The following is a 13,008-nucleotide window of genomic DNA, read 5'->3' as shown; positions in this document are numbered from 1 at the left end:
TTATTTAACAGTAACCAAATTTAATTACCCCCTGGCACTATTGGAATTTACAACTTTGCCGAGTACCAATAAAACTCGGCGAAAGCCGTTTCACACTCGGCGAAGACTTTGCCGAGTATTGTTCTCGGCCCAGGGTACTCAACCCGAATCTTGCCGGCAAAGGTGACTTTGCCGAGAACCAGAACACAGGGACTCGACAAACACTTTGCCGAGCTCTAAAACCAGGACTCGACAAAAAAAAGACACTCTTGATGGGCCAGACGGAGACCGCGGCTGCCACCTGGCAGAAACCTTTGATGAGTCCCTCAGCCAAGTACGCGGTGACCACGTATGCCCTGCGGCCGCCATGTGGCCGCGACAGTGTAATGAGGTGCCGTCTTCGTCGAGATCCCACGTAGATGTACTTTGCAAATATGGACGTGTTTGCCCAGTCGAGCACTCGGTAAACCTTGTCGTATGGGCGGATGATGCGTGGCACGAGACGTTCGCCGAGCGCTGTGCAAAAACTCGACAAAGACAACATTAGTTTGCCGAGTTCCTCACTCGGCAAAGATTAGCCCAGCAATAACCTAGGATACGCTATTTGCCGAGTTGTCACTGTAGGGTACTTGGCAATGATGTATCCAAGGAACCAGATGGCACCACGTGGCATTACCGCTGAGTGTTACACTTGGTAAATCTATTTCCCCGAGTACCGAACTCAACAAAGCATCTGGCAGTGGCAATTTTTTGTTTGCCCTGCAACAAATCACATTGAAATAATATCTCACATATATACAACAAGCAATATCACTTCGCAGATGACTTGACCATTGCCACATTATAGTCAAACAACATATTGCCTCAAGTATAGCACAAACTCATTGTCTCAAGCGCACAAACACAATGTTCTCAAGCATAGCAAGTTCATAAAAAGCACAAGTGCATGCATAGGAAAGCACAAAGTTCATGTAAATAACTAGGGGTTCACACAGTTTTGTTCGCAATGGGAACATTGAAAGTAGCTATTGGATTTGCTTTCTCAACTCCAGGATTAGCTACCGGCACATTGTTAGACCCAATTGAAGGAATGACCTATAAGCACATGAAACGAATAAGATGAATGGTAAGAACTAAGATGGTGGTTGAATAAGTTTGAAGAGAACTTACCATGTCCAAGGCAGGAGTCTCTGTAGGGTGGGTTGGTGATACTAGCATAGTTTTGCCACTCATGGCATAAAGTTGTGCAACCATCTCTTTCAGTGTCTACAATTCCTTGTTCTGTTTCTCGATTATGGATCGGTCTTCAGCCCGCGATCTCTGCTGCCCCCCCCGTGGTCCTTGTTCTGCATCTAGCCGGGCCTACAACATGCTAACGCATTGTAATCAGTGTTGCAAGGCAAATATGCATAACCATTGTATTGACGAATGAAGAAGAACTAACCTGAATTGCCTCATACATGACCTCGGAATGCACAGGGCATGCTTATATGCTATGACTTGAGCCCGTACTCATAGCCCTCACTGCATTGATTCTGGGTAGGCTTGGACAGAATCAACGTGAACCCCCATCCGCATGTTGAATCCTCCTCGCGCATGTCGAATGTGACGAATCGGCCCCTGCCCTTTGACGACCAGCCCATATGCACTGTCGTTGGTCCTTCTAGTGGCTAGAAGAACAATGTGTGTGAGCAAGCTCGTGACGAGCTCAGTGGGTGTGGCATGGGGTGAGAAAGCTCGCACGGAGTAGGCGAGGGACACCGCTCGAATCACCAAGAGAGGGGAAGAGGCAGTTGGGGAGAGGGAATGGGGCAGGTCGGCGCTAGGGGTTTTCTTCCTAGGTATTCTATGGAATACCCAAGATTTTCGCACAAAATAATTAACATATACGCTTATACGATGAGCACCTCTATACCTCGCCTTCACTGAGTGTAAGTTTCGACTCGCTGAGGGGGGCGAGCGAGGCCACAACATGTTTTTTTTACGTTTCCTGTTTTTGTTTTTTGTTTTATTTTTGTTTATACTTTAAAATATTTTACACACACACACACACACACATTACAAAAATACTCTACAAAAAATATGAAAAATGTTGAATAAGTATTTGAAAAATGTTGAACAAGTATTTGAAAAATGTTAATCAAGCATTCGGAAAATGTTGAACAAGTATTGGAAAATGTTGAACAAGCTTTCGGAAAATGTTGAACAAGCATTCGGAAAATGTTGAACAAGTATTTGAAAAATGTTGATCAAGCATTCGAAAAATGTTACAGAAGTATTCAAAAATGTTGAACAAGTATTTAAAAAAGTTCATCAAGAATTCGAAAAATGTTGAACAAGTATTTGAAAAACATTGAACAAGTATTTGAAAAATGTTCATCAAGCATTTGGAAATGTTGAACAAGTATTTGAAAAATGTTAATCAAGCATTCTGAAAATGTTGAACAGTATTTGAAAAATGTTGAACAAGCATTCAAAAAATGTTGAACAAGTATTAAAAAATGTTGAACAAGTATTTAAAAAAATTAATTAAGCATTCGGAAAATGTTGAACAAGTATTTGAGAAATGTTAATCAAGCATTCGAAAAATGTTAAACTTGTGTAGAAAATTGTTTATCATGTATTAAAAAATATTGACCATGTTTAAAAAAAATGTAACTTTTTTATTTGAAAACTGTTAACCAAGCATTTTAGGACATGTTTAAAAAGTATAGAAAAAATGTTGACCCTGCATTCAATAAATGTTAATTTTGTATTTAAAAATATTAATCAAGCATTTGAAAAGATGTATAGAAATATGTTGACTATGTATTACAAAAATGTTTAATTTGTATTGGAAAAATGTTAGACATGTATTGGGAAAATGTTGTTGACATATATAATTTTTGTAGAAATAATAACCACTGAAAAGATTAAAATGAAGAAACAAAATGCAAAAAAGAATGAAAAAAATGAAGAAAAAAAGGGGAAAAACAGAGAAGAAATAGTGGAAACCTCAACTCTTGTGGACTTAAGTAACCTAGCTTTACTACTCTGTCACGAATCTGAGGCAAAGCCTAGTGGTTAGCTGCCTTCCTGTAAACTAGGCGACCAGGGTTTGAAACCTCTCACGCTAGCACACTACCAGTTAACGGGTCCCCAATTGAAGCCCAAAGCGGCTCCCTCGGCTCCACGCATGTCGCCAGGTCATAGGCTTGCGCTCCATCCCAGTGCCTCGGTTCCTAGTTGTAGGTGACATCGGCGACAAGCAATTCCAGGCCCGACAGTGTCGGGCATGACCCTCTCTCTTTTCGACCTCTGTGCTCCGTTAGTCCCCGGACCTAGGTGGACAGGTCCCTGCGACCCTACCTCAGCCGCACTGTCGCAGCTTGCAACCCTCCTAGCATCCCCATCCGGCCCAGTACTGCTCCGGCCTCCGTCGACCGTTGGGTGTGCGTCCCTGCCCACCTTCTAGCTTCTGTAGTTCTGATGCTCCGGTTGTTTGATCCATCTACAAGAGTACTCTGCAATCTACATAAGGTAATTTATCCTCTTTTTCATGCCACTGCTTTTTTGTATGTCCATGCCACTGATTGCTACTCTTGTAATTATTTGTCCATGCCACATTGTTGTTGATACTAATTGCTATTCTTGTAATTACTTGTCCATGCCACATTGTTGTTGATACTGATTGCTATTCTTGTAATTACTTGTCCATGCCACATTGTTGTTGACATTGATTGCTACTCTTGTAATTATTTGTCCATGCTACATCGCCGTTGATACTGATTTCTAATTTGCTACTCCCTCTGTTCTATGTTTTATATTTGTTTATAGAGAGTACTTTGATACAGTTATAGCAATAATGATATTTTGCTACTATTATTGATAAATGGTCATTGACTGCTCATTGATGTTGCTATCTTACTGCACATTCGTTGTCCTATTATACTGTATCGATTTTTTTACAAGAATACTAAGGAGCAAATTCTTGGCCCCGTCATTGGGCTAGTGGTTGGGAAAATGCGACACGACGAGTGGGTGGACGAAGCATTCCTCGCTCGCGCGGTTTTCGCTTCGTGGCGAACGCTTGCCTACCGACGACGTGGCAAGTCGCTCATGATGTAATGGAACACTTTCTATTTACAATATGATCAAAAGAGAAGATTGTTCTTTTACCAAACATATGCGAATTTTAAATAAAAGCACATCATACAATAAGAAGCAAAGTTTTCCGGTATCAATCCCTTTGCCCCTAGTTCCTTGAGAATCATAAAGATTCTTTTCGAGTTTTCATTTCTCTTTATGGGTTTCTAGAGTACTTGAATCATTTTGTTCATGCCAAAGGAAAAGACCATGCTCCTGGCCCACATGGCATTGACCGGCCGTTCACGCCGTCCTGAATTTTCAGGATCCAAAAAGGCAGAGAGAGACCGAGGGAGAGATCCCATCCCATCTCATCTCGGCACGTTCGTCGCCTCGTGCGCATCACCAGTCCACCGCAATCCCCATTTCCCAAAGCTCGACCAAAGCCCCCCGCCTCGTCCTCCTCGCCGCGCACCAAACCCTAGCTATCCCCGCCGATCCCAATGGCCACCCACCACCGGCCCCTCCACGCCCTCCTCGGCGGCGGCGCAGGTACGCACCCACGCTAGCACCTCCTCCCGCTCCTCTGCTCTCTCCCGATTCCGCCGATCTGCGGGACTGACTGACTGACCCTGCCCCGCCGCTGCTCGCCCAGTCGCCGACCTGCTGCTCTGGAGGCGGAGGAACGCCTCCGCGGCGGCCGTGGCCGGCGCCTCGGTCGTCTGGTTCCTCTTCGAGCGCGCCGGGTACAGCCTCGCGTCGGTCCTCTCCAACGCCCTCCTCCTCCTCGTCGTCATCCTCTTCTTCTGGGCCAAGTCCGCCTCGCTGCTCAACAGGTCCGTCCCTGCGTTTACTCCCCACTTTGCTCTGCCTGGCGACCGGCCTGTCTTACTACTCCAGTCAAGAGTAGCTCTCGTGCGAGATCTGATCTAGAACTGAATTGCTCGCCTGTTTTGCTGTCCTTGTATGCTCTGTGGTCACTGATGCGTGCTGTATACACTATACAGATTTAGACCAAAATTTTCAGTTGTGCATATTAGAACTGAACTTTGCCCTGCTTCTGTAGTTTTATGCTCTTACTGCTAAATTGTTTGGTGGATTGTTCAAACTGAAGTCGTCCAGTCGGTTTGCTACAATGTATATTACTGTACTTCAGATGTTTTGTAGAATTTGGGCCTGCGCACTTTGGAATTTGGCTGTAGTTTGAGATTAATCTTTGGGAGATGTTAGATTGGGTTCAAGGATGGATCTGCCCATTCAGTGTGCAGAGGATCTTCTAATTTACCACTTGTCCACTAGCGCATTAGTTATCATGAACCTACGTGCTCCCTTCTCTACAAAGTAAAGACTAAACAGGTTCCTTAACTTTACAGTCAAGTTATGACAGCAGTTTGATATTCCTTTTGCTAGCACATGTCCTTTATCTCTTAGCATATTAATTATGACGTGTGGACTCTTGGAAAACCGGTCTGTCCGTGTTTCTCTAGATATTTGTATTAAGTGCTCCACATTCGTCTTTGGAGATGGACTGTGATCCATAACCAGCTTTAGGAGCTTGTTGCACTTGGTCACAACGTGGGTTTCTGTTAACTTGATCGAGACTAGTTATAAACTAGTCAGTGCATCTTAATTGATTATTGTGTAGCACTGCTTTGTACTTCATTTATTTCTGCAATACCGCAATAACAAGTACTGTTGTTTGCAGACCTCTTCCACCAGTGCCTAATCTAGAGGTCTCAGATGTGGTTGTTGAGAAAGCTGTAGTTCGGGCTCTTGTATGGGTAAACAAGGTGTTGGCTGTTGCCCATGACATTGCCATCAAGAGAGACAGGACAGTTTTTATACAGGTATCTCTCTTGCGTACCCATCACTTGTTCTTACGTGCACGTTTCATATACTTGCGCACACACAAACTTCTCTCTGTACTGTACCTCATGCAAGTTCTCCTTTTGTCTCATGGTCTGCTCGGCGCAAAAGGTTATAATGGCTCTATGGGTGGTTTCATGTATTGGGATGCTCTTCAACTTCTTTACGCTCATTTACATTGGTGAGTTATAATGAATTTTCTTATTTTTGTCCTCTTGGATTTCTATAGTATTTGGATTACTGTTTTTACACTAAGTTTACACCATTTGGGCTTTCTTTCAGGTGTACTACTCGCTCTGTTGGTTCCCCCGGTATATGAGAGGCACCAGGATGTTATTGATGAAAAGGTTGGTTTAGTACACAGCATACTGTCAAGGCACTTGAATACCGCCATTAGCAAGACAGGGCAACCACCTAAACAAAAGAAGGCCGAGTAGAAGAAATATTTTGGCCCATTTGGTGAGTTCTTGAAGCAACTATTTTTTTTCACATCTATATGGTACTCCCTCCGTAAAGAAATATAAGGGCGTTTGGATCACTGCTTTAGTGATCTAAACGCAGTGATCTAAACACTCCTATATTTCTTTACAGAGGGAGTATATGATAAATCCAGTGATCCAAACAAGCTAATAGCTTCTGTGTTGTACGGAGTACATCCTTAGCATATTTCTGGGTGTAGTTAACAGTGTCTGTGGAATTTGTTGAATGCCTCTTGGATCTCAAGTTTGGGCAGTCGCTAAAAATCCCTGGAAGATGCTATCAAAGGGCCATTATATTGCTTCAAAAGTGTCTTTTACGATGTATTGCAGATGGCATGGGAGGTGAGGCGACTAGAGTTGTAGTAGGGCCTAGAGGCTAAAATATAATTGTTGGAAGCTACTAGGATAACTCTTTTTTGAACATATTCTGGGATCATAATGTTGTTTCCTTTTTTCGAGAGGGACTCTGTGACATGATTAAGTCATAAGAAGAGCTCCAATCAGTCTGTTTTAGAATTTAATGGAATTGTCTATGTTGGCTTTAAATATGCCAAGACTTATATTTGTATCACTTTCAGTTTATCAACATCATGATTAAGTCGAAAGAAGTTGTTATCTGTCTGTTTTAAAATTATAGAACTGCCTATGTTGGCGTCAATATGCAAAGAATCATATTTCTATCACTTTCAGTTTATCAACATCAATGAGTCACATCAATGAGTCGGGCTCACCACTAGCCCCATTTTTTTGTCATATTTATTAACTATTGTAACCTATGCTGCTCACATAGTTTTATGGTCTATTATGATTCTCCTACTACTGTAGCTTGTCTTTCTGTTTACATATCGTTAGAGGAACAAATTCAAATGAATTGCCGCCACCCGTTGCTCTACACAAAATGCAAGTCAGGACAAAGACTAGGCTCTTCAATCCTTAACAATCGTGTCATTCTTTGAAGTTTCTACTTGATTTTTAATCTCATGGAGTATATAAGTACATTGCATTATTTTGAATTCTGGCATCTCACAAGTCTAATGTTTTCAAGTCATTGAGTTTCTTTTGGGCTTTCTTTCTAGAAAGAAAAAACAATCCCATGAAGCACAATATATTGTCTGCTGGATAAAAGAATACTGAAATAGGGTAGCATTATGCCGGTTTTTTGTGGTTACGGAAGTTCATAGTGTTTATGCGAGGTACCTGGAAGCCTACTTGCAGGCTATTTTAATAAACCAGCGAAATAATATTTTCAGCAAAGGATACCTAATAGTAGTGTATGCTCAAACATTAATCCTGAGGACTCACTGGCACAAGGGAATTTGTCTGGGGTTACCGATTTTTGTTTACAAATGTTATCAAATATCATCACCATTTTCCTGGCAATGGCAGCGTTTCTTAACCATGGCTCTTTTTTGGCTTATCAGGAAGCTCTCCAGTTGTCCAGCGCAGTTGGCCTCGTCCTCAGAGTCTCTATACCGTGATCCATCCACCGCTGAGAGTATTTCTGGATATCCAGGGCATAATGTTTAACTGCTGATACGTGGGTTTAGATGCACGCTCTTCAGTCTGAGAAACGGAATGATTTGTATATTGTTTCCATGAACATGAAACTTGCCGAGGTTTACATGTTGTGGATAATGACATATACCTTTTCTCGCAACATCCTTCTCTCTATGGCTCTACGCGCGATGTCGTGTCTTGCATGTACAAATGCAGTCCTTGTTCGAGTCTTTGGTTCTGTATGTCTACTCTGCAGTCCGAAGGGGGTGGTTGCACTGAAAAGGTACCACGCGTAGCTGGTGAGTTGTATGTTGTATATGCTAACCTTTTATGCACTTGCAATGCGTGCTCCGCGTGTTTGAACTTTGAGACCACTTTTTGAACAACCAATCATAGATCACTAGGTTATTTCAAACTTCCAGCTCAAAGGTCCTTAATTGATGGGCATGTATATCTTCCGTTCATACAGCCTTTAATCGCCACTCCTTCAACTGAAAGGTTCCTCATTTGTGGTCTTTGCTTTCCCTCTTTTTGCTCGAACAAGTGCACTATTCAGTTGATTCTTTGCAGGTCTTTTTTCTGGAAGCTCCTATTTATCAGTTAACTGATTTCATTTTTATGTCATTTGAATTTTTGGCCTGTTGAATTTTTGCCACGATTGCGCCATTTTGATCATCTTCAACCTTTTCTTACCGTGCAACCGCCGGCCTTTGCATCACCCCACCATTACTTGCAGGGTGTAAGCACACGAAGCGATTAAATTGCGTGGAGTGCCAGATATCAACTGGCAATTCGAATTTCTGATCACTATCACATTTGTACGAGCCGTAGCAAAAAAACCTTGGGTGCCACTTGTGAGGGTTGCCAAATTGTAGGGCCCTTGACAACGGCAAATGAGTGTCCCTTAGAAAAACATAAACAATGAGTAGTGTCCCTTTCATCAAAATACAGAAACGATGATGGGGGCAGTTTTTGCATGCCATCAGGAGTTTATTTGTTTAGCTAAAGTTTTCCGGTGTGCATTCCTTTGTTTCTTTCTTGGCCATGCATCTTTTAAATTTTTTTAGAGTGCCTTTGTTGTCCCACACTATGATGATGTCCAACAATCATCCATGTCCCACATCGTGGTTTGTGAAGAGTGCCTTTGTCCGTGGTTCCAATCATGTCGACAAGAGCAAGGTAATGAGAACAGGTGAACTGAACACAAGCATCGTCATGTACCTGCTCTTCTGCTGTTCTTGTGCTTAGACCGATTGTGAGAAGCCGACCTGATCAAATCTTTCTGCCGTCATTGCCTTCCTCACTGACCAAGAGGCTCGATCGCCAGGGCTGCCAAAACTATTTGACTAAACTGACACATGCAAATAGGCAACACGTACTCCCTCCGTTTCTTTCTACTCCGCGTATAAGATTTTGTTGAAGTCAAACAACACAAAGTTTGATCAAATTTAAAAAAATATGAACATCTACAATATTAAAATTATATGGTATGAAAATAAATTTCATGCTGCATCTGATAATATTGACTTCATATTGCGAATGCTGATGTTTTTTAACATAAAGTTAGCCAAACTTTATAAAGCTGGACTCTGACCAAATTTTAATATGAAGTTAGTTAAATTTTACAAAGCTAGACTCTGACCAAATTTTATATGGAGACTAGAAAGAACTAGACTAGTACTAGCTAGCTAGCTAGCCAGCCATTGCGCAAATTTGAAGAAGGGTTTACATGGGGTCTACCCGGGCCGGGGATCGCGCGGGACTTGAATCATCACGACGGGGATTGCACGAGGATGCATGCGAGATTCGTGAGACCACCATCGGATCAGACGGAGATCTCCTGCGAGGTCTGCACTGCACTGCACTTCACGCTGCCGGAGTAGTATCGATCTTCTCCCACCGCCGACGAGGACCAGTTAACCGCCAACCCCACTACCATCTCCCACTTAAGCTTCCGTTGTTCCCACCCCTTTTCCTTTCGTTTCGCCAAAGCATTTCATATTCGCTTGTCCTCCACTTGTGTCTCTCTCTCCCTCCCTTCTTATACCACGGCCGACATGCCATTCTCCGAGAACGGGAGCGGAGGCCGGCCGCCGGTGTGTCATGCTGTGAGTGACCAAGTGATTGCCAACGTGCGCAACAAATACAATGCCGCCCGCTGTACTTCGAGCGGCAGCAGTTCCGTCTCCGGCTGCTGCCCGTGGGCTCGTTTTTGCACTCGCGGTTGTGCTCGCCGTGGTGAGTGCCTCCGACGAACGGACCAACGGTGGCAATGCGCCGTCGTTGAGGGCCGGTGAGGAGGGCAGGGAGTTAGCTGCCCGCGATCATGTTCCGGCGTCGAGGGTGTCGGTGGTAGGTTGCGTGTGCGTGCCGTCCACGGTGTCACTGGAAGGCTGCGCGTGTCCGCCAACACCGCCACCGCCACCTCCCGCATGCCCGCCACCGCCTTCACCTCCACCACCGGCGTGCCCGCCGCCACCTCCCGTGTGCCCTCCACCTCCACCGCCGGCCTGTCCGCCCTCGCCACCGCCGGAGCCGACGCCGTGGGATTTCGAAAACGAGAAGTTGAAGCTGCTGTACCCGGTGATCCAGGCGTTCAAGCGGACCATCACGAGCGACCCACTCAACGTGACGGCGACATGGGTGGGCACCAAGATCTGCGACAGCTCCAAGGGCGGCAGCGCGTACAAGGGCTTCTACTGCGACACGCCGCCGGACGACGCCAACAAGACGCTCACCGTGGCGTCCATCGACTTCAACGGCTTCCACCTCTGCGCGCCCACGCTCGCCGGATTCATCGACGCCTTTCCGGACCTGGCGCTCTTCCACGCCAACTCCAACAACTTCTCCGGCGTGCTCCCGGAGCTCACCTCCCTGCGCTACTTCTACGAGCTCGACCTCTCCAACAACGCCTTCTCCGGCGCCTTCCCGGCCGCCGTGCCGCCCCTCGGCCGCCTCGCCTTCCTCGACCTCCGCTTCAACGGCTTCGCCGGCGAGGTGCCGCCCTCCGTCTTCGGCATCTCCGTCGAGGCGCTCTTCCTCAACAACAACGGCTTCACCGGCGTCATCCCGGAGAGCACCTTCGGCACCAGCAGGGCCGAGTACATCGTCGTCGCCAACAACCGCTTCACCGGCCCCATCCCGCGCACCATCTTCAACGCCTCCGGCACGCTCTCCGAGATCCTCTTCCTCAACAACGACCTCTCCGGCTGCCTCCCCTACGAGATCGGGCTGGTGGAGGGGCTCACCGTGTTCGACGCGGGCGGCAACGAGATCCGCGGCCCCATCCCGCTCTCCTTCGGCTGCCTCGCCGACGTCGAGGAGCTCAACCTCGCCGGGAACCAGCTCTACGGCCACGTCCCCGACGTGCTCTGCCTCCTCGCCAAGACCGGCAAGCTCACCAACCTCTCGCTCTCCGACAACTACTTCCACTCCGTGGGGTACCACTGCATGGAGCTGGTGAGGAGCCGGGTGCTCGACGTCCGGCGCAACTGCATCCTCGGCTTCCCCGGCCAGCGCCCGCACATCGAGTGCGCCATGTTCTACGCCGACCCCACCAAGCACTGCCCGTTCATCCCGCACATCCCCTGCGACCTCCCGGGGTTCAAGCCGAAGACGACGGCCGCCACCGCCGCATTGCCGGTGGGGGAGAGTGCGGCGCATGGCTACGGCGCGGACGGGAGTGTGGCCGTGGGAACTGACGTCGGGATAGGTGGTTAGGTGAGACGGACAGCAAGAAAGGTGACAGATATGAATCGTTTGGTCGTCATATGATTTTTTTAAGTGTTGTATAGCATGTCGAACTGATCGCATGAAGCATGATTGTGTTGTGTTACCGGCAAATAAGTTCAACTCTTACTGCTCCCTCCATTCCAAAATATAAGGGGTATCAATTTTTGTGCAAGTCAAACATGTGTATGTTTGACCAAAATATAGAATAAAATATGCAAATATATATATAATATGGAAAATACACTTCCTAGTGGATCCAATGATACGAACTTGGTATTGTAGATACTATAGTTTCTTTTTTTATATTTTGATTCTTTTTAGAAACATCTGTAACTTTATTCATACTCGTGACAATTACAAGTACACTGATTTTTACCTAGATCCAAGAAAATACAAAGTAATTCATATGACTAAGAATTACAATCAAATCTCTTGAAAACACCATCTTCGCGGTATCAAATCTCTGCTCGAAGAAATACTCTAAAGACTTTGATAAGTGGCTGCAATTGGACAGGAGCAATGATGTTGTCACCCTTTCACCCGCACGAACATTACCAATAATGATTTTTGAAAGCGCCTTTAGTCGCCCATCCAAAAAGATTGGAAGCATTGATCAATGAACGTACTTGGGCCGGGGATGACCCCTAGTAGTGCAGTCCGTCGAATCACTATATCTACACCATGATGTCGATGAAGATTCCACCTCCACAAAGAATCAGACCGACAAAAAAAGTTTGACACAACAACATAAACTCCTCAGATCCGAGTACTCGGATTTGCGAGAACAAAAAACTCTCTAATCTCATGGCACCGCCATAAAAACGAGAGGAAATTTATTCTCACAAAACTATGATGATCACTAGACGTTGACCGAGAACATAGAGATCTTCAAGATCCGAGGTCCCCCCACCTCTCAGCGCCAAGATGGCGGCCGGAGGTGAGGGGACCTAAATTTCTCAGATGCGGTGGCAGCGGTGGCACGAGAACGGGGCTTTTTGATTTTTTTTCCAGTCGACTGATTTTTTTATATTAAGTAGTATTTAGGGCCAGCCGTTGAAACAAGCAGCCCGCAAGCTTGGCCCATCTAACGATAGTGTTGGCCAAGGTGCAACCCATCTCTCATTATAATATCCATTTAATTTTTAATTTTATTTTCAATTGTAATTTTAATTTTGACCGTAGAGAGGCAAACAAGGAAGCAGATAGCTTAGCTAAGTTTTCAATTTCTTTGGACCGGGGACACCACACTTAGTTGGTTCATCCCCATGATCCTTTTTGTATCCCACTCCAAGTGGCTTTCGATCAATAAAAATTAGCTTTACGCCTCAAAAAAGAAAAAAAAATCCTTTTTGTATTTCTCAAAAAAATAAAAATAAATCAAAAACATCCA

General features: G+C 45.2%; 2 protein-coding genes across 3 annotated transcripts; both read left to right on the top strand.

The window, feature by feature from the left end:
* The first annotated feature begins 4,391 nt into the window (after positions 1–4,391).
* On the top strand, positions 4,392–8,046 carry LOC109735537 (reticulon-like protein B11). 2 transcript variants are annotated; one of them, XM_020294752.4, is made up of 6 exons: positions 4,392–4,596; positions 4,700–4,880; positions 5,750–5,891; positions 6,022–6,091; positions 6,193–6,369; positions 7,811–8,046. In XM_020294752.4, the coding sequence occupies exons 1-5, from the start codon at positions 4,548–4,550 to the stop codon at positions 6,345–6,347; spliced, it is 597 nt and encodes a 198-aa protein (XP_020150341.1). In that variant the 5' UTR covers positions 4,392–4,547; the 3' UTR covers positions 6,348–6,369; positions 7,811–8,046. The 2 variants fall into 2 exon arrangements, with proteins under 2 accessions (XP_020150341.1, XP_020150342.1); XM_020294753.3 differs by lacking the exon at positions 7,811–8,046 and adding an exon at positions 6,502–6,775.
* A 1,728-nt stretch (positions 8,047–9,774) lies between these two features.
* LOC109735536 (uncharacterized protein At4g06744) lies at positions 9,775–11,840 on the top strand. Its single transcript, XM_020294751.3, has one exon. The coding sequence runs from the start codon at positions 10,035–10,037 to the stop codon at positions 11,604–11,606; it is 1,572 nt and encodes a 523-aa protein (XP_020150340.1). The 5' UTR covers positions 9,775–10,034; the 3' UTR covers positions 11,607–11,840.
* Positions 11,841–13,008: the final 1,168 nt, after the last annotated feature.

The sequence above is a fragment of the Aegilops tauschii genome, chromosome 2, assembly GCF_002575655.3.
Source record: "Aegilops tauschii subsp. strangulata cultivar AL8/78 chromosome 2, Aet v6.0, whole genome shotgun sequence".
NCBI lineage: Eukaryota > Viridiplantae > Streptophyta > Magnoliopsida > Poales > Poaceae > Aegilops > Aegilops tauschii.
Note: the sequence above shows the minus strand (reverse complement) of the source record. Positions and strands in the feature narration are given on the sequence as shown.